Below are 20,133 nucleotides of genomic sequence, written 5' to 3' on the forward strand. Positions count from 1 at the left end.
CACAACAACTCAAAAAGGGCCCCAAAACCCTAGGAGAAGTGAGAGAGACAGAGAGAGGATTAAAAACAAACAGGTGAGAGGACAGGAAGAAGTTAAAAACAAAGTTCCCAGGAAGGGAAGAAGACAGAGAAAATAAGAGATGTGCCTCGAAGTTTGTTTTTTTTGTACAGAGCTGTGCTCTGACATATAAAACATTGGGAACTACTGCTGTAGAGAATCACATGTTAATAGACTGGCGGCACGGTGGCACAGTGGTTGGCACGGTGGCAAAGTGGTTGGCACGGTGGCACAGTGATTAGCACTGCTGCCTCACAGTTCCAGCGACCTGGGTTCAATTCCCAGCTTGGGCCACTGTCTGTGTGGAGTTTGCACGTTCTCCCCATGTCTGCATGGGTTTCCTCCGGGTGCTCCGGTTTCCTCCCACGCTCCGAAAGACGTACCAGTTAGGTGCATTGGCCGTGCTAAATTCTCCCTCAGTGTTATCCAAACAGGCACCAAAGTGTGGTGACGAGGGATTTTCACAGTAACTTCATTGCAGTGTTATGCTTGTGTACTCCATTGCAGTGCACAAGCCTACTTGTGACACTAATAGTACAAAAACTTTAAACTTTAGGATTGAGGGGAGAGCCTAGATGGAATGCTTTTTCAGAGTCGGGGCAGATTCAATGGGCTGAATGGCCTGCTTCTGCATTGTGGGGACTCTATGGGTCTATGAACTGTCTGTAGAGTCTGGAAGGAGCTGGCACAGAGATTAATAAGGGGATCAGGGGTTATGGGGAAAAGGCAGGAGAATGCCTACATCATTATGGGCTAACAATAAACAGTTTACATTCAACCAGACCTCACCATCAAACACCAAACAACCTTGACAACAGTTCCAGCATCACCCCAGGATTGGAGCTACATTGCTAGAAGTGCTACTCTTTGTAAGATCCCTATCCAGAGGGGCAATTTTTTCACACAGAGGGTGGTGTCTGGAACAAGCTGCTGGAACCAGTAGTAGAGGCGGGTACAATTTTATCTTTTAAATAGCATTTAGACAGATACATGGGTAAGATGGGTATAGAGGGATATGGGCCAAACACAGGCAATTGGGACTAGCTTAGTGGTTAAAAAAAAGGGGCGGCATGGACAAGTTGGGCCGAAGGGCCTGTTTCCATGTTGTAAACCTTTGTGACTCTAAGATATCAAAGTGTGGCTTTATCTGCTTCTTCCAGCTGTTTCACATGGATTTTATGAATCCAATCAGACCCGTATATAAAGAGCAGGGTGTCCTTTTGATCCTTTGGCTAATATTTCTCTCTTGTTCGATTAACGGGTGATACATCTGATTGCTCTTCCTGGCCTCTTGGCGCATGCAAAATGGCCGATGGCTTTGTTGGCATAAGACCATAAAACCTAGGAGCAGAATTAGGCCACTCGGCCCATCGAGTCTGCTCCGCCATTCAATCATGGCTGATATTTTTCTCATCCTCATTCTCCTGCCTTTTCCCCATAACCCCTGATCCCCTTATTGATCAAGAACCTAACAAAATTGTTGCTGCACCTCAAAGTAAGTCATTGTATGTGAAGCACCAGGAGATGTTTCTGTGAGACCCAAAAAAGATGCTGCGTAAACATAGGATTGTGTTTAAAATAAATCGAAAAACACTTCAGGTAGAAAAGCCTCTTATGTCAAGCTCACACAATTCAGAGGTTGAAGAGCAGCCCGACTTGCGAAATGATGAAACTTGATAAAGCTCGCACGTCTAAGTCTGAAGCTTGCACTCAAATTCACCTCTGGGTCTCCCTTTCATTTCAGAAGCTCACTATTCACATCTATAAAGAGTAATAAACCCGGCGTTCTCCCTTCAAGTGGTAAGTAAAGGAGAAAAGGAATTGGCTGGATTGCTACTGTTTGATGTAAAACTTTATAGATGTCCACAATAGCGTTAGCACTTCAAACATTGCTGTCGCTGCATTTTATCACCAGAACGTGACTGTTTTCTAATCACCTACCTCATTTCCATGAATATTGCCAACGTACTTAAATTCTGGTCTCCCAATCTCATGTTCACGAGCATTTCTCCCGACAGCCATCACCCATAGGTTTCTTCCTGTAAGGTTTACAGTATTTCAAAGAATCAGTACATAGGGTTATTGCTATTTTCATCCTGGTCATTCTTCATTCAAGGAAGGCCAGGGCAAGAATTTTAAACTCCCCTCCCCTACCCTGGAGAGTTGTGTGGGGCGGTTGTAAAATTGCACGGACAGGGTGGTGTCTGCCCTGACCCAGACGCAATTTCACGGTGGGGTGGGCAGAGCCTCAGGTGGGAATCCCGTTCTTGACCCGTTTAAATCCCTTAAGTAGCAACTCACTGGTTACCCTCAGGGCCTTTACCCACCCAGCCTCAATTTTCTGGTCGGAGCAGAATGGGAAACTGAAAAATTTTACAATCACCTCCGGCGGGAAGTGGGTGTGGGGGGGGGGGGTATCGTATGGTGGCACAGTGGTTAGCGCTGTGTCAGGGACCTGGGTTCAATTCTCGGCTTGGGTCACTGTCTGTGTGGAGTCTGCACATTCTCCCCGTGTCTGCGTGGGTTTCCTCCAGGTGCTCCAGTTTCCTCCCACAGTCCAAAAGACGTGCTGGTTAGGGTGCATTGGCCATGCTAAATTCTCTCTCAGTGTACCCGAACAGGCGCCGTGGTGTGGCAACTAGGGGATTTTCACAGTAACTTCATTGCAGTGTTCATGTAAGCCTACTTGTGACACTCCTAAATAGGGGGCGATTCTCCCAAAAAAATTCTAAGCGCCACATTTGCGTAAAAACTGGAGCAAATCGCGCTGGTTGTTTCAGAGGGAGTTTCAAAATGAAGCTCTCACACTCTGGGCACGGCAGAGTGCCCTAGCATGAATCATGCTGAAAATCAGTGAGTGGGGCCTATTCCCAGCAGCATCTCCCCCAGAGGCCCTGCTTCATTAGGTCCCACCCCCATTAGGCCCCACCCCGCTTGCCACTGCTCAATGCACGATGGGCAGTGCCAAGATGCCCCCTGGGCTTTGCCACTTTGCCCCTTGGGCAGTGTCAGGGGTTCCAGGCTGGCACTACCAAGGTGGCAATGCCCAGGTGGCACCCCCTCTTGGTGCCCGACCCTCTGGGGGTGGCCTTGATTGCCCCCCCCTTCACTCCAGTGGTGTCAGGCTGCTCGCTCCCCACAAGTGGGGAGTTATAATAATGCTCGCTGGAGTCAACCATTCCTGGAGGGGGAAAGGGGGAGATGCTAGCGGGCCCGGAGACTTCAGTCCCGGGCCCGCTGCTGAGATTTAAATTGTAGGGTCATGAAGATTGCCATAACTTATGATGATGGTGCCGGAAATGCAGCTGCCGGAGACACGCGAAGGCCGTGGCATCCAGCAGGGAGCCCGCGAAACTCCGCTTGAGTCTCCCAGGGACTTTAAAACCTAAAACTTTACGTGGACGCAGACAGATTTGATAAAAGCTGGCAGTTGGATTTCTTGCCTTGCGTGGATTTGCCAACACTGTACAGGTGGGTGAGGCCTGGATATTCCGAAGCGACGCAGGTCAGGAACTCCTCTAATGCGGAGTGATTGTGATGACTGATGTCTGGCTTGCACGGCCTGTTCTTTAGTGTCCAGTTGACAACCAGTGCCGTGTAATTTGCCCTGGATTCCGGCAGAAGCACATTCCTTTCCTGGGGCTCGTAACCCGTGGCAGAAACCTGTGATTGTAAAGAAGCAGAAAGTGAGTAGCTAAAAAGGTTTCCTCCTTGTGCTGAGCACAACAACAACTGGCATTGATACCAATGGCAGCCATCTTGGAAAACCATGGCTTGCGCTGGTGTGGTCACTTCTATGTTCATATAGCACCTTTAACCTGGGAAAACATCTCAAAGTTCTTCATAATATCATGAAACCTCTGTTTGAGTCAGCACACAAAATGAAGTCTTTGTGCGTTTTAACAATAAAAGACAGTCGCCTTTGTATGTAGAATAATGTTGCTTCCTCCACACTAAGGGGAGGAAGGGGAGTCTTATGGCCCGTCACACTGGCGGGATCTTCAGGTTCCACCAAAAGCTACCCCCCCATAGTTGGTTCACTGGAGGCATGGGTGGCGAGCAACGCAAATGACCATTGACAGCAAAGGGTGGCAAGCAACGCAAATGGCCTTTGGCATCGACGGGACTGGAAAATACTGACCGAAGACGTACACTTTTCACCCACAAAGCTAAAGCCTAGTCTAAGGTATCAAATCCAGGAATATATTACACAGTGTTTCTCTGCATATCAAAGTGATTCCTGATATTTTGTAGTGTTCCTCAAAACACGTATTTCTCTGTATGTTACACAGCGATTCCCTGTATATAACTGTTTTTCCCTATATCAGTCTCTCTCTGTATATGACAGTGAATCCCTATATTTTACACAGTATTCCCCTGTATTTAACACAGGGCATCTCTACATATTATGCAATGTTTTCCTGTATATCTTCCTCTTGTGACATACTTCCCTCTATTTTTTCTGTTAATACTTCATCAGTTTCTTCCTTGTGCCTATAGTAACCTGTCCTGGTCCCCAATGCCGGCTCTATAGTTAAGAAAGCCCACCAATGCCTCTACTTTCTCAGAAGACTAAGGAAATTTGGTATGTCCACTTTGACTCTCACCAACTTTTACAGATACACCATAGATAGCATTCTTTCTGGTTGTACCATAGCTTGGTATGGCTCCTGCTCTGTCCAAAACTGCAAGAAACTACAAAGGGTCGTAAATGAAGCCCAGCATTCACTCAAACCAGCCTTCCGCCAAATGACTCTGTCTACACTTCCCGCTGCCTCGGAAAAGCAGCCAGCATAATTGAGGACCCAACGCACCCCGGACATACTCTCTTCCGCCTTCTCCCATTGGGAAAAAGATAAAGTTTTTATTTATTAGTCACAAGTAGGCTTACATTCACACTGCAATGAAGTTACTGTGAAAATCCCCTAGTCACCACAGTCCAGCGCCTGCTCGGGGACATTGAGGGAGCATTTAACATGACCAATTCACCTAACCTGCACATCTTTGGACTGTGGGAGGAAACTGGAGCACCCAGAGGAAACCCACACAGACACAAGGAGAATGTGCAAACTCCACACAGACAGTGACCCAAGCTGGGAATTGAACCTGGGTCCCTGGCAGTGTGAGGCAGCAGTGCTAACCACTGTGCCACCATGCCGCCTGACACAAGATACAAAAGTCTGAGGACATGCGCCAACTGACTCAAGAACAGCTTCTTCCCTGCTGCCATCAGACTACCTTGCATTAAGTTGATCTTTCTCTACACCCTAGCTATAACTGGAACACTACATTCTGCACCCTCTCCTTTCCTTCTCTATGAATGGTATGCTTTGTCTGTATAGCTCACAAGAAATAATAATTTTCACTGTATACTAATACATGTGACAATAATAAATCTAATCGAAGTGAAACTGCAAGTTTCTGAGGCAATAAAAATGTTGAGAGATGTTGTTGATTAGTTAAAAAATGTAATTTATTTCAATGTCCCCAAATTGGTCAAGATGTGACATTGTGTGAGTTCCATTATCCCTCAATGTGTCATTTTACATTCTGGGAACACAAGGCAATTATTTTTAAAATCAGAAAAAATGTGCTGATTTAATAGTCATCATGTGGGCCCTGGTGGGAGGTTTTTTTATTCCTTTGTGGGACATGGGCGTCGCTGACTGGCGAGCATTTATTGCCCATCTCTAGTTCCTCTTGTTCAGAGGGCAGCTGAGAGTCAACCGCATTGTTGTGGCTCTGGAGTCGCATGCAGGCCTTAGTGAACCAGATGGGTTTTTCCGACAATCGACAATGGTTTCATGGTCATCAGTAGATGATTAATTCCAGATTTTTAAAATTGAATTCAAATTCCACCACCTGCCGTGACGAGATTTGAACCCAGGTCCCCAGAACATTAGCTGAGTTTCATGATAAATAGTCTAGCAATAATTTCACGACGCGATCGCCTCCCCCATCCTGCGTCACTTCCATGGGCGAGGCCAGACCAAATTTAATGCCCTCAGGCGCTTAACTTGCCAATGATGGGCCTTCTCCAGGCTTTAGGATCCCAGCGGCAGAATCCCACCCACCAAGAGCTGCCGGCCAATCAGGCACTGACAGCTCTCCATTGCTAGCAGTGCCACTGGCAATAATGGTTGCTGCTAAAAGTGTTGCAAGGACTTCACTCAGGAACATCGTTGGATCTTGGGCTTAGGTGAGTGAGGACGGAATAGCGGTGGTGAGGAGAGGTTCTTTGAGAGGAAGGAGATTGGGGGCAAGGCCAGGGGAGTGGTTTTCAGTGGCTTTCTGATATCCTTCCCGATCTCAGGTACCCCGATTGGTGACAGAGTGCCTGAAAATTAGGGAACCGCACCTCGGTGGGCCGCTGGCAAACCTGACAAAAGCCGATTTTTGGGAGGCATGGGTAGGTTGTCCGACTCCTTGAACCATCATTAAATTCTGATGGGTTTAAGGATAAATGGGTTCGTTGACTCATTAATGAGCTTAATTGAGTGGGTTTCTTGCATTGGCCCCTTCTTTACTTCTGTCTTTACACAGGAAGACACAAATAACTTCCCAGAAATGCTTAGGAACAAAAGGTCCAGTGAGAAGAAGGAATGAAAGGAAATTAGTATTATTCAAAAAAAGTGCTGGAGGAATTGATGAGACTGCAAGCCAATAAATCCCTAGGGTCTGATAGCTCCATCTCAGGGTACTAAAGGTGGAATTAGTGGTTGCCACCTTCCAAAATTCTGTAGATTCTGGAATAGCCCCGGCAGATTGGAGGGTGGCAAATGTAACCCCGCTATTTAAAAAAGGAGGGAGGCAAAAAGCAGGCAGTTACAGACTGGTTAGCCTAACATCAGGAGGGGGGAAATGCTAGAGTCTATTATAAAGGATACAATAACAGGACATTTAGAAAATATCAATGGGATTAGACAAAGTCAACATGGAAATATGAAAGGGAAATCATGCTTGACAAATCTTTTTTGAGGATGTAACTAGTAGAATCGGTAAAGGTGAATCAGTGGATGTGGTGTATTTGGATTTTCAGAAAGCTTTTGATGAAGTTCTGCATAAGAGGTTAGTGTGAAAATTGAAACACAGGGGTTTGGGGGTAACATCTTGAAAATTGGTTTGCAGACAGGAAACAGAGAGTAGGAGTAAATGGGTATTTTCCGAATGGCAGGTGTTGAGTTGTGGGGGTCTCGCAGGGGTCAGTGCTTGTGCCCCAGCTAACCACAATATGTATCAATGATTTGGACATGGCAACCAAACGTAATATTTCCAACTTTGCTCATGACATGAAACTTGGTCGGAATGTGAGTGGTGAGGAGGATCTTAAGAGGCTTCAAGATGACTTAGACAAGTTGAGTGAATGGGCAAATATATGGCAGATGCAATATAATGTGGATAAATGGGAAGTTATCCACTTTGGATGGAGAAACATAATAGAAGAGTATTATTTAAATTGTGATAGATTGGGAAATGTTGACGCACAATGGGACCTGGCTGTCCTGGTACACCAATCACTGAAAGCAAACATGCAGGTACAGCAAGCAATTAGGAACACAAATTGTATGTTGGCCTTCATTACAAGAGGACTTAAGTACAGAAGAAAAGCTGTCTTACTGCAGCTTTACAGGGCCTTGGTGAGACCACACCTGTGGTACTATGTGCAGTTTTGGTCTCCTGATCTATGAAAGGATGTACTTGCCACAGAGGGAGTGTAGCAAATGTTCACCAGACTGATGATTCCTGGGATGGCAGGATTGTCGTTGTGATGGTACTGTGCTGTTAATATAATTAATGTTTAGGGGCACTGCTTTAAGATGCGGTGTTTTTCTGCAAGGGAGTCAGTTTATCTGGAGGGAATGCAGCAGATGCTAAGAAAGCTTGATAATAACTCATTTTAGCTAGGAATGTGCTACTTTGTAGAGTTAATGCACCTTTGTTTACTTAAGTTCTCCTGGGGTTTCAGACTAGGTTGACCAAGTCGTGTGATATTAATTTAACGGGAGGAGCTAGGCTTGCAGCAGAAAAAAACAGTTCTATTTTCATTTTAACAAGAGTACAGTTGCTGGAGAGGGCTGCTTAAAGATAGCAGCCTACCAGCAGCTCTCTCTCTCTCTCTCATTCTCTGCAAAGTCTCTCTGGAAGCTCTGCAGCTGTTAACAAAGGTTAGAGTAACTAAACTTGGATTTGCTAACTATTTTTAAAGTGGGGCTTAAGACAATATGAGAAATGTTGCTTAATTGGAACTGAATAGTGATAAGTTGGAAGTTAAGAGTTTATTTCTTTTCATGTTTAAGGATTGTTCAATGGTTAAGAGTTAAACTATTTCATTTTGTTAAGAGTTATACTTAAACTGTGTTATGAATAAAGCTTGTTTTGATAAAAGATCCATAATTTATCAGTGGAATTACTCCTGGAGTAAAGCATCCTTTCCTCACATTTATGCCAAATAGAAAAATTGTTGTGGTCTAGTCTGGCTTCATAATATACTTTGGGGTTTCTGATCTGGCATCGTATGAAGAAGGATTGGATCAACTGGGCCTGTATTCACTGGAATTTGGAAGAATGAGAGGGGATCTAACTGAAACATATAAAATTCTGACAGGGCTGGACTTACTGGATGCAGCAATGGGAGCGGGGGGAGTCTAGAGCAAGGGGTAACAGTCTCAGGATATGGGGTAGACCATTTAGGACTGAGATGAGGAGAACCTTCTTCAGTCAGAGGGTAGTGAACCTGTGGAATTCTCTAACACAGACGGCTATGGAGGCCAAGTCACTGAATATACTTAAGAAGGAAGTAGATTTCTAGATTCTAAAGGCATCAAAGGGGAATAGGGAGAGCGTGGGAGTATGGCGTTGAGATAGAGAACCAGCCAGGATCATGTTGAATGATGGAGCAGGCTTGAAGGGCCAAATGGCCTACTCCTGCTCCTAGTTACTGAGTTTCCTGCCCCTGATTTAATTGCGGAAGGTTTTCCTGCCACTGGGAGACTGACATGCAGACTCACCCATGATTACGTGGCCTGGAGCATTGCTTTGCACTACAATCATAGAATCATAGAATCCCTACAGTGCAGAAGGAGGCCATTCAGCCCATCGAGTCTGCACCGACCACAATCCCACCCAGGCCCTACCCCCCCCATATTTATGATGGATTAAACTCCACCAGATGGACGAGTCCCAACACTTGGAACATAACATTTGGCCATAATGCTGTTTCTCATCTTGTGTCCAAATTTCAGTATATTGGCTCCTGTAAAATAGATAATAATGAACTCTTTGAGGTGTACCTTAATCCTGTAGTTTCCGGGGTGAAGGATTCTGTAATATTCACCATTTTGTGCAGAGGTAAAAGGAGTAATATTATCTCTGCCTTCCACCTGGATCTCAGCGTTGTCAATGGGATTGCCACTCTCATCGAGGACTTGTCCTTTAACACCTGTCACATCCACCAAAGGTACAAATGCCGATAATTATCTTTGAGGAATTCATCTTTTCCCACTATGTTCACATTAATCATCTTTCGTAAATTTAACAGATTCAACATGTTTCAGAAAAAACTGGAGGGAAAGGTGGAGTAGGGTCAAATGATTAGTCCTCAAACCCTTATAAAAAAACAATGAAAATTAGATTCTAACTTGAGAGCATTATGAATTGACTATTAAGAGCTTTGTGTATTTTCAAACTTTTACTGGATTAATAGCTTTAAATATATAATTGATACTTGCCTTCCTCTTGGCACAGTGGTTAGCACTGCTGCCTCACAGCGCCAGGGACCCGGGTCCAATTCTGGCCTTGGGTGACTGTCTTTTTATCATAGAATCATAGAATCCCTATAGTGCAGAAGGAGTCCATTTGGCCCATTAAGCCTGCACCAACAACAATCCCATCCAGACCCTATCCCTGTAATCCCATGTATTTGCCCGGCTAGTCTCCCTAACCTACACACCTTGGGACACTAAGGGGCAACTTACCATGGCCAATCAACCTAACCCGCACATCTTTGGACTGTGGGAGGAAACCGGAGCACCCGGAGGAAACCCACGCAGACACGGGGAGAACGTGCAAACTCCACACAGACAGTCACCTGAGGCCAGAATTGAACCCGGGTCCCTGGAGCTGTGAGGCAGCAGTGCTAAGTGCCACTGTGCCGCTGGTGGAGTTTGCACATTCTCCTCGTGTCTGCGTGGGTTTCCTCCAGGTGCTCCGGTTTCCTCCCACAGTCCAAAAATGTGCAGGTTGGGTGGATTGGCCGTGCTAAATTGTCCCTTAGTATCCCAAGATGTGTAGGTTAGATGGATTAACCATGGTAAATGTGTGGGGTTACGGGGAGAAGCTCTGAGTAAGGTACTCTGTCAGAGAGACTCGGTGCAGACTCGAGGGGCCGAACGGCCTCCTTCTGCACTGTAGGGATTCTATGATTCTACGTAGGATCTGAGTTGATATTGAGGTGACAATAATGCCTGTTAGTTTTGTTCCCCTCACAGGGTGGCACTATAATCTCTGGAACCCAGTACAACAGGAGTGTACCCCAGAGGCAGCACAATAACCTCTCTGGGCCTGCTGCAACAATCAGAGTGAAAAGTCAGACAATTTTACCCAACTGTTCACCAACTTTACCCAACTGTTCACCAACCTTACCCAGTTGTTCACCAACCTTACCCAACTGTTCACCAACCTTACCCAACTGTTCATCAACTTTACCCAACTGTTCACCAACCTTACCCAACTGATCATCAACCTTACCCAACTGTTCACCAACTTTACCCAACTGTTCACCAACTTTACCCAACTGTTCACCAACCTTACCCAACTGTTCACCAACCTTACCCAACTGTTCACCAACTTTACCCAACTGTTCACCAACCTTACCCAACTGTTTATCAGCAAGTATCTACTGGCAGGTCTGAGGCAAAGCATTAATTTGCTATATGTGCATTGCATCTGCGTCGCCATCACAAATCACACACATAATTCATTCATATCGAGGGTGTTAGCTGATGATTTGTGGAGCTCGAAGCTTTGGTTCCTGTAACTCCCATTGTATAACAGTGAGGTATTAATAAAACATACAAACTCAACCAACACACGGCCTTAGCTATTTTACAAAAAGGTATCTGCACAGCAGGATGATCACATGTTTGGAATGCAGAGGTGGCCTTCATCATGCATTGGATTCACTTGTGAATTGGCAAAGCTTTAGAATTACATTGTTCTTCAAATATAAACTCACGCAAAGCTCCTGTGACTGTCTGTGGGGAGTTTGCACGTTCTCCCCATTCCTCCGGGTGCTCTGGTTTCCTCCCACACTCAAAGGATGTGCAGGTTAGGTGGATTGGCCAAGCTCAATTGCCCCTTAGGAAGATGTGTAGGTTAGGGGGATTAGCAGGGTAAATACTTGGTACTTGGGGTTACGGGGAACATGTCTGGGTGGGATTGCCCCTTAGTGTTTAGGGGATTACGTGGGGTTACAAGGATAGGGCCTGGGTGGGATTGTTGTCAGTGCAGACTCAATGGGCCGAATGGTCTCCTTCTGCCCTCCAGGGATTCTGTGATTCTATGATTCCTCGACTTGCACAGCCCTAAAAGTGGGTCCTACAGATTGCAGTTTGGTCCTTAACACATTCGAACAATGATGGGCAACCTAGGTTAGTGAGCGGCCCTCCTTCATCTCAATGGGCCGCAAGATTGAAATTGGGCTTGTTCATTAACCGTGACCCCATGAATAAGATTCAATACATTTAATACACAGTGAGTATTTCATAACGAGTTATAGAAAATGCTTGATTGCTTATATATTAATTGAACTATCAACTTCAAATGATAAAAACAAAAGAAATATTTACACTTTGAGCGCAGAGGGAGCAGACGGAACAGCCATGGGGACCAAATTCGCACCTCAATATACCAACATCTTCATGCACAGGTTCAAACAAGACTTCTTCACTGCACAGGACCTTCAATCGATGCTATACACTAGATACATTGATGACATTTTCTTCCTTTGGACTCATGGTGAACAATCACTGAAACAACTATATGATGACATCAACAAGTTCCATCCCATCGTCAGACTCACCATGGATGCTCTCCGGAATCGGTTGCATTCTTGGACACACGCATCTCCATTAAGGATGGTCACCTCAGCACCTCACTGTACCGCAAGCCCACGGATAACCTCACGATGCTCCACTTCTCCAGCTTCCACCCTAAACACGTTAAAGAAGTCATCTCCTACGGACAAGCCCTCCGTATACACAGGATCTGCTCAGATGAGGAGGATCGCAACAGACACCTCCAGACGTTGAAAGATGCCTTCATAAGAACAGGATATGGCGCTCAACTCATCGATCGACAGTTCCAACGCGCCACAGCGAAAAACCACACCGACCTCCTCAGAAGACAAACACGGGACACGGTGGACAGAGTACCCTTCGTCATCCAGTCCTTCCCCGGAGCGGAGAAGCTACGACATCTCCTCCAGAGCCTTCAACATGTCATTGATGAAGACGAACATCTCACCAAGGCCATCTCCACACCCCCACTTCTTGCCTTCAAACAACTGCACAACCTCAAACACACCATTGTCCGCAGCAAACTACCCAGCCTTCAGGAGAACAGTGACCACGACACCACACAACTCTGCCACAGCAACCTCTGCAAGACGTGCCGGATCATTGACATGGATGCCATCATCTCACGTGAGAACACCACCCACCAGGTACACGGTACATACTCTTGCAACTCGGCCAACATTGTCTACCTGATACGCTGCAGGAAAGGATGTCCCGAGGCATAGTACATTGGGGAAACCATGCAGACGCTACGACAACGGATGAATGAACACCGCTCGACAATCACCAGGCAAGACTGTTCTCTTCCTGCTGGGGAACACTTCAGCGGTCACGGGCATTCGGCCTCTGATCTTCGGGTAGGCTTTCTCCAAGGCAGCCTTCACGACACACGACAGCGCAGAGTCGCTGAGCAGAGACTGATAGCCAAGTTCCGCACACATGAGGACAGCCTAAACCGGGATGTTGGGTTCATGTCACACTATCTGTAACCCCCATGACTTGCCTGGACTTGCAAAATCTCACTAACTGTCCTGTCTGGAGACAACACACACCTCTTTAACCTGTGCTTAATGCTCTCTCCACTCACATTGTCTGTACCTTTAAGACTTGATTAGCTGTAAAGACTCACATTCCAATCATCATTCTGTAAATTGAGTTTGTGTCTTTATATGCCCTATTTGCTGTTTGCAAACAGATCTCCCACTCACCTGACGATGGAGCAGCGCTCCGAAAGCTAGTGGCGTTTGCTACCAAATAAACCTGCTGGACTTTAACCTGGTGTTGTGAGGCTTCTTACTGTGTTTACCCCAGTCCAACGCTGGCATCTCCACATCATGACTATCATCGACACCGCAAACAGCCGGCTCCAAGTGGAGAGGATATCCAAAAAGATCGCGCATATCGACACAGACATCAAGTTTCTACAAAGATGCAAGAAAGCAGACAAGATACTGAAAGGACTACAGATCACGAACCCACTCAGGTCAACCTATAAAAACAGACTACGCTGAGAGACTTTGCCATCGCACCTCTCTCACACTCATCAACCACCTCATACACCAGCTCTACAGCAAAAGCCCCAGCCTGGAAACCAAGATAGAGTCCATATTCTCAACTTGCGCTCAGGACGCAGACCAGCTGTGAAACTCTGCCAAGCAGACGAGACAAAGGAACTACGCCATCTACATGCACACCAAGAACAGGAAACTTGAAAAACTTGGCATCACCACCAGCAGCAGCAACCAAGCCTCCCCCGGTACCACAGTAGAAAACAGTACCACTGCAGGGAAGTCCATTGTCAACTTGTCGGACTACACACTTCAACCAGATGAAATCGAAGTTCTCAGCCGAGGGCTCAATTTTTGCCCCAACACCAAAATAGACCCCATCAGTCTCGCAGCGGACACAGAGGAATTGATCAAGCGAATGAGGCTGCGGGAGTTCTTCCACAAACCTGTTGGACTTTAACCTGGTGTTGTGAGACTTCTTACTGTGTTGAGAAACTTGCCAGCTATGATTAAATGGCGGAGCAGACTCATCGGGCCGAATGGCCTTATTCTGCTCCTGTATCTTATGGTCTTTCATGCTGAACTGTCAATGGATCCAAAATTAACTTGACAAGGAAGAGGCAATATTTCCCGGTGAAGTGATGAAAAACATTTTATGCTGCCAACAATTTTGTAAAATCTGTGAAGGTATTCAAGCTATTTTCAGTGCCCGCTCCATCTGAATGAAGTCTAACAGTGCTGTTGGGCACTATGCAAAACCAGCAGAAAAAGATTGACACTTGACAATGATGCCATCAGACAAGTACCCTTATACTTATTCATCCTTGCAAGCAAACATATAACTGGTATAGAACTATAAATGGTATAAAGATTTTTTGCAGCAAGATTTAAAAAAAACTTGTCATCTTACAGCATAGTTTAAAATCATAAAACCGTAGAGCACACAAGGAGGCCATTTGGCCCATCTTGCCTCTTCGAATGACCTTATTTTGGATCAAAGTGGCAAGAATTGCCATAATTCATTTACCCAGATGTATTTGCTTCATAAATTCCAGCATTGCTGCCTTATCATCCCAGAGTTTCGGTAGTTCATCAGCTTGTGGGTATTTACAACAGGTTAGCTCCAATGTTATTTCCAGACATCTACCCCATACGTAAGTATAATCCTGCATCCCATCTGTGAGACAGAGAAAAGTGCATCAGATTTCTGTGTTTAAACTGTTGTTTCCCTCTCCCCTCCCATCCTTTTCACCCGAAGAGGTGCAATTCAGGCCACCCCTTAGCCAAGCAATGTGTGGCAATGAGCGTCTTTGGGCTATTTGACAGCAGGAATCGCTACTGCTGAGTCTAATCCTGGCGTGAACATTATACACTGCCTTTCCTGATATTTCCTTTCCCCAGACCAGGTGCACTATGACAATTGTAGCTCCTCAGCTAGTAACCTGATTAAGATTCAGCGTGGATTAGGGCCTTAGCTCTGTGGTCATCCTGGAATGGATAATTTATGCTTTCAGCAGCTGAATATAGTACACAGTGGAAACTGTTGACTGATGGTTGTAGGGTATTAACTATATGCTATGGAGTCAAAAACATATAGGGTGGCTCACAGCGCCAGGGATCCGGGTTCGATTCCCGGCTTGGGTCACTGTCTGTGTGGAGTCTGCACGTTCTCCCCGAGTTTGCATGGGTTTCCTCCCACAGTCTGAAAGACGTGCTGGTTAGGTGCATTGGCCATGCTAAATGCTCCCTCAGTCTACCCGAACAGGCACCAGAGTGTGGCGACTAGGGGATTTTCACAGTAACTTCATTGCAGTGTTAATGTAAGCCTATTTGTGACAGTAATAAATAAACTTTCAACTTTAAAAAACTTTAAACTTTACCACGGACAGCTTCCATCACTCACCTGAGACTATAGGGGTCTGGCAAGCATGCTACTACCATGTTTTACTATATTCATTCATGGGACATCGGCATCATTGGCTGGGCAGCATTTATTGCCCATCCCTAGTTGCCCGAGGGTAGTTGAGAGTCAATCACATTGCTGTAGCTCTGGAGTCACATGTAGGCCAGACCGGGTAAAGATGGCAGATTTCCATCCCTAAAGAACGTTAGTGAACCAGATGGGTTTTTCTGACAATCGACAATGGTTTCATGGTCATCAGTAGATTCTTAATTCCAGATATTTTTTATTGAATTCAAATGTCACCATCTACCGTGGCGGGATTCGAACCCGGGTCCCCAGAACATTAGCTGAGTTTCTGGATTAATAGTCTAGCGAAAATACCACTGAGACATCGCCTCCCCACTTCAATATATAAGTTTGTGTGGGCAGGACTGGGAAAAGGCCAGGAACTGACGCAGAGAGTCAAAAACAGTAGATGCAGGAAAATCTCAGCAGGTCTGACCCTTCGAGGATCAGTAAGAAGTTTAACAACACCAGGTTAAAGGTTGTTAAACTTCTTACTGTGTTTACCCCAGTCCAACGCCGGCATCTCCACATCATGACTACCTTCGAGGATCATCCAGACTTGAAACGTTGCCTCTTTTCTCTCTCCACAGATACTGTCAGACCTGCTGAGATATTCCAGCATTTTCTCTTTTTGTTTCAGATTCCAGCATCAGTAGTATTTTGCTTTTACAGATAGAGAGTCCCCTGGTTATCCGTGCTCTCTCTCCAAGGTGTGATTTAAGCCAACATTGACAGTCCTACAAACAAGATCCGCTCTTTGCACTTCACCTTCAACAGAGGCAGAATGTTGAGAGAGTTTAACCCGGATTTTACACAAAACAATGAAGTAAAGGAAACTTGTTAAGACGAAGAGGGAGGATCAAGAGTTTCTCATTGCTCCAGTGATGAGCCAAGCCTGGAAGGCGAATGGTACACAATCCTCCCTTTGCTACTTGTGAGCTTTTAACATGTTCTTTGTAGACAGCTGGAGCAAAGTAACTCGACAAATCTATTATTTATGTTCAGCTCTGAGCAGTTGCTACCGGATTGGAATTGTTTGAGGGATGAGAGATATAAGCATCAAGTTAAAAGGATGCGGCGATTCGTGGGATTTTAAGTATCCAGAATTCAGTTTCTGAGAGAATAATCTGTATCTATCCAAATCCCAAATCGTCGCTCTCTGTCTGGCCAATGGAACTTATGGAGCTTTCTTCTTTTAGGTTTGGGAAGCTGTCTAGAATATGAACACAACAGGACAAGATTTCCCCTGTGCTTTGCAAAGAATAAAACCATGAACCTATCCTTTATTTATAACAAAAGCATTTCAGGTTCTCTTATTTAAATGCAGAGAGGAAACTGTCCTATAGTGGCTTTTTAAAAATTAATTCATGGGACATGGGCTGGCCAGCATTTATTGCCCATCCCTAGTTGCCCTTGGAAGGCAGTCGAGAGTCAACCACATTGCTGTGGCTCTGGGGTCACAGATGGGCCAGACCAGATAAGGACAGCAGATTTCCTTCCCTAAAGGACATTAGTGAACCCAGATGGGTTTATCTGACAATTGACAATGGTTTTATGGACATCAGTAGATTCTTAATTCCAGATTTTTAAAAATTGAATTCAAATTCCGCCATCTGCTGAGGTGGGATCTGAACCTGGGTCTCCAGAACATCAGCTGAGTTTCTGGATTAATAGTCTAGTGATAATGCCACTAGGCCATTGCCTCCTCCCCCCTCCCATGCAGCTTTGTCTACATACAGATATAAAATCCAACACTGACCTTTATTTCCTTAAAGCCAGTGATCCTATTACCTGTTGACAGTGATTAGCCAAAGTTGGTCAGATGGATGCGTGCTCCGAATGCAGTACAAGGCAAAGGAGAACTGAATAATGTACTGACTGTCAGCAGCTTCAGCTGCAGGCCTGGCCAGATTTACCCAGTGAGATTGATGAGTTTTAAGGTCATTCAACACTAGGTTTCAAACGCAGACTGTCCTGCTCAGACCCCCAGAGTCTTCTTTGCCCTAGTGGATCCCACCACTTCCACAGTCCACAATCAGCAGCTGACTCTACCAGGTTGTGCTGAGTGGAGTTGTCCCAGTTGTGTTGCCGGCTCTCCTTTGGGATACTTATCATTCCGATTGATTTGCCCTTATTCAAATGGCAGTGCTGCAGTATAATGTGAGGACACGGCAATGGAATTAGTGACTGGGAACTCTAATATCAAGAGATGTCTGGAATTCTCCGGCCTCACCCGTGGCTGGGATTATCCGGTCCCGCTGAATGTCAAATTCTCCGTTCTCGCTGGCAGCGGTAGCAGGGTATGCAAGACCGCAGAATTCCAGCCATTATAATACAATACACAGTTCAGCACTTGAAATGTGTGGGTTAGGTTGATTGGCCATGTTAAATTGCCCCTTAGTGTCAGGGGGATTAGCAGGATAAACATGTGAGATTACAGGGATATGGCTTGGTGGGAATGTTGTTGGTGCAGACTCAATGGGCTGAATAGCCTCCTTCTGCACTGTAAGGGTTATATGATTCTATATCATAACATTCAAGGTTATGGGCCAATTGCTAGAAAGTGGGATAAGCATAGATTTAGTGTAGCTTTCATTGGCGCAGACTCAATGGGCTGAAGGGCCTCTTCTGTACTGCATGTCTCTATGATTCTAAAGCAACCACAGAGATGGTTAAATAATTAAATCAATTGCTGAACCCTGAACATTATTTCCAAGTTGGTTCTAGACGAATCTATCCTTGGAAGAATGCAACTCCCCGATGCCACTGATTCAGATTGCCAAATTCGACCTACGTTAAGTCACTGTTTCACCTTCACAATCGTGGACCATGAAGAAGGAGCAGTGTCCCAGCTTCAATTCACCCAAGCATCAGAGGATGGTATTTTTACCTTGCACGGCGTACCATTCTGCTCCATTTATAATCCCACCCAGGACTGTCATGTCACAGTGACGCCCTGTAGACATGTTGGCATGGGTGGTAGAGTAAGTTGTCGAGATGTGTCTCAGAATATCGTCATCCGGTGCCATGCTGTAGGTTTCGCTTGGCAACATATCTACCATCAGTTGGAAAAAAAATGTAAGTCAATTTTGTGACTTGGTTTATACTTGACTTGAATGAAAGACATCTGAAATTGCCCTAATGGCGTAGATTCCCAGAATGAAACAGCCTAGAGGGAGGCCCACTGTGTTTCTTTGAAAGAACGGCCCAATTAATTCCATTTCCCACCTTTCCCACAACCCAGCAGTCATTTCCCCTTCAAGTATTCATCCAATTGCCTTTTGAAAATTGTTGCTCTTGAATCTGCTTTCAGGCAGTCCATTCCGGATCATAACAGCTCGTAAACTCTCCACATCTCACTTCATGCTCTTTTGCCAATTACCTTAAATCTTGGTCCTCTAGTCCCTGCCGGTAGAAACAATTTTTCCTTTATTAACTCTATCAAAAACCCTTCACGATGTTAAACATCTCTATCAAAACCCCTTAACCTACTCCATTTTGCAATATACTCCGGGAGAGGTCTTCCGGCTCCCCTCTGGCATGGTTTCTGGGGCAGGGGGGGAGGCGGCTCACTATTGACTGCCTTTTCGGGATTTTCCTGCCCCACCAGGGTCTATGGCATGTTTTTTTAAAGAATATATTTATTAGAATTTTTCTGTTTTGCAATTGCCACAAAACGCAACAAAATCTATTACAGTACAGAGTGATCATTATTCCACATAAACAGACAGAAAAGACCAGTGGATATTATAGAGTCATAGAGGTTTACAGCATGGAAACAGGCCCTTCAGCCCAACTTGTCCATGCCGCCCTTTTTTTTAACCCCTAAGCTAGTCCCAATTGCCCACGTTTGGGCCATCTCCCTCTACCCATCTTATCCATGTAACTGTCTAAATGCTTTTTAAAGACAAAAGGGTACCTGCCTCTACTACTACCTCTGGCAGCTTGTTCCAGACACGCACCACCCTCTGTGTGAAAAAAATCCCCTCTGGACCCTTTTGTATCTCTCCCTCTCACCTTAAACCTATGCCCTCTAGTTTTAGACTCCCCTACCTTTGGGAAAAAATGTTGACTATCTAGCTGATCGATGCCCCTCATTATTTTATAGACCTTTATAAGATCACTCCTAAGTCTCCTACGCTCCAGGGAAAAAGTCCTAGTCTATCCATTCTCTCCTTATAATTCAAACCATCAAATCCCGATAGCATCCTAGTAAACCTTTTCTACACTCTTTCAAGTTTAATAATATTCTTTCTATAATAGGGTGACCAGAACAGTACACAGTTGTATTCATTGAAATGATTCCGATTATCAATCGCTGCAATCATTGTACCCGACGTCTCCTCTCATATGGATCAAGAAAAAAATACCAGAAAGAGTGAGGAATCTCAGGATAAAACCACGAGCGCATGGCCCCATGGTGCACACTCTCCTCCACAGGATAACAGGGACAGAGCTACACAATATATGGGATAATATACAACCAACCGGGGTCTAACTCAATACTTAGATCATTATTTTATAC

At 45.3% G+C, this 20,133-nt stretch overlaps 1 protein-coding gene across 1 annotated transcript in view; it reads right to left on the reverse strand.

Annotated features, from left to right (window-relative positions):
• LOC144501870 (carboxypeptidase D-like) overlaps nt 1-20,133 on the reverse strand; it is a 181,707-nt gene that overhangs the window by 118,139 nt on the left and 43,435 nt on the right. Inside the window, exons 5-9 of the mRNA XM_078225914.1 lie at nt 18,499-18,663; nt 14,667-14,816; nt 9,348-9,496; nt 3,501-3,720; nt 1,999-2,096 (exon numbers count right to left, since the gene is read on the reverse strand). Of these exons, the coding sequence (XP_078082040.1) occupies nt 1,999-2,096; nt 3,501-3,720; nt 9,348-9,496; nt 14,667-14,816; nt 18,499-18,663 (782 nt within the window). The remainder of the gene's footprint in view (nt 1-1,998; nt 2,097-3,500; nt 3,721-9,347; nt 9,497-14,666; nt 14,817-18,498; nt 18,664-20,133) is intronic.

Source organism: Mustelus asterias, chromosome 12 (genome assembly GCF_964213995.1).
Source record: "Mustelus asterias chromosome 12, sMusAst1.hap1.1, whole genome shotgun sequence".
Lineage (NCBI taxonomy): Eukaryota > Metazoa > Chordata > Chondrichthyes > Carcharhiniformes > Triakidae > Mustelus > Mustelus asterias.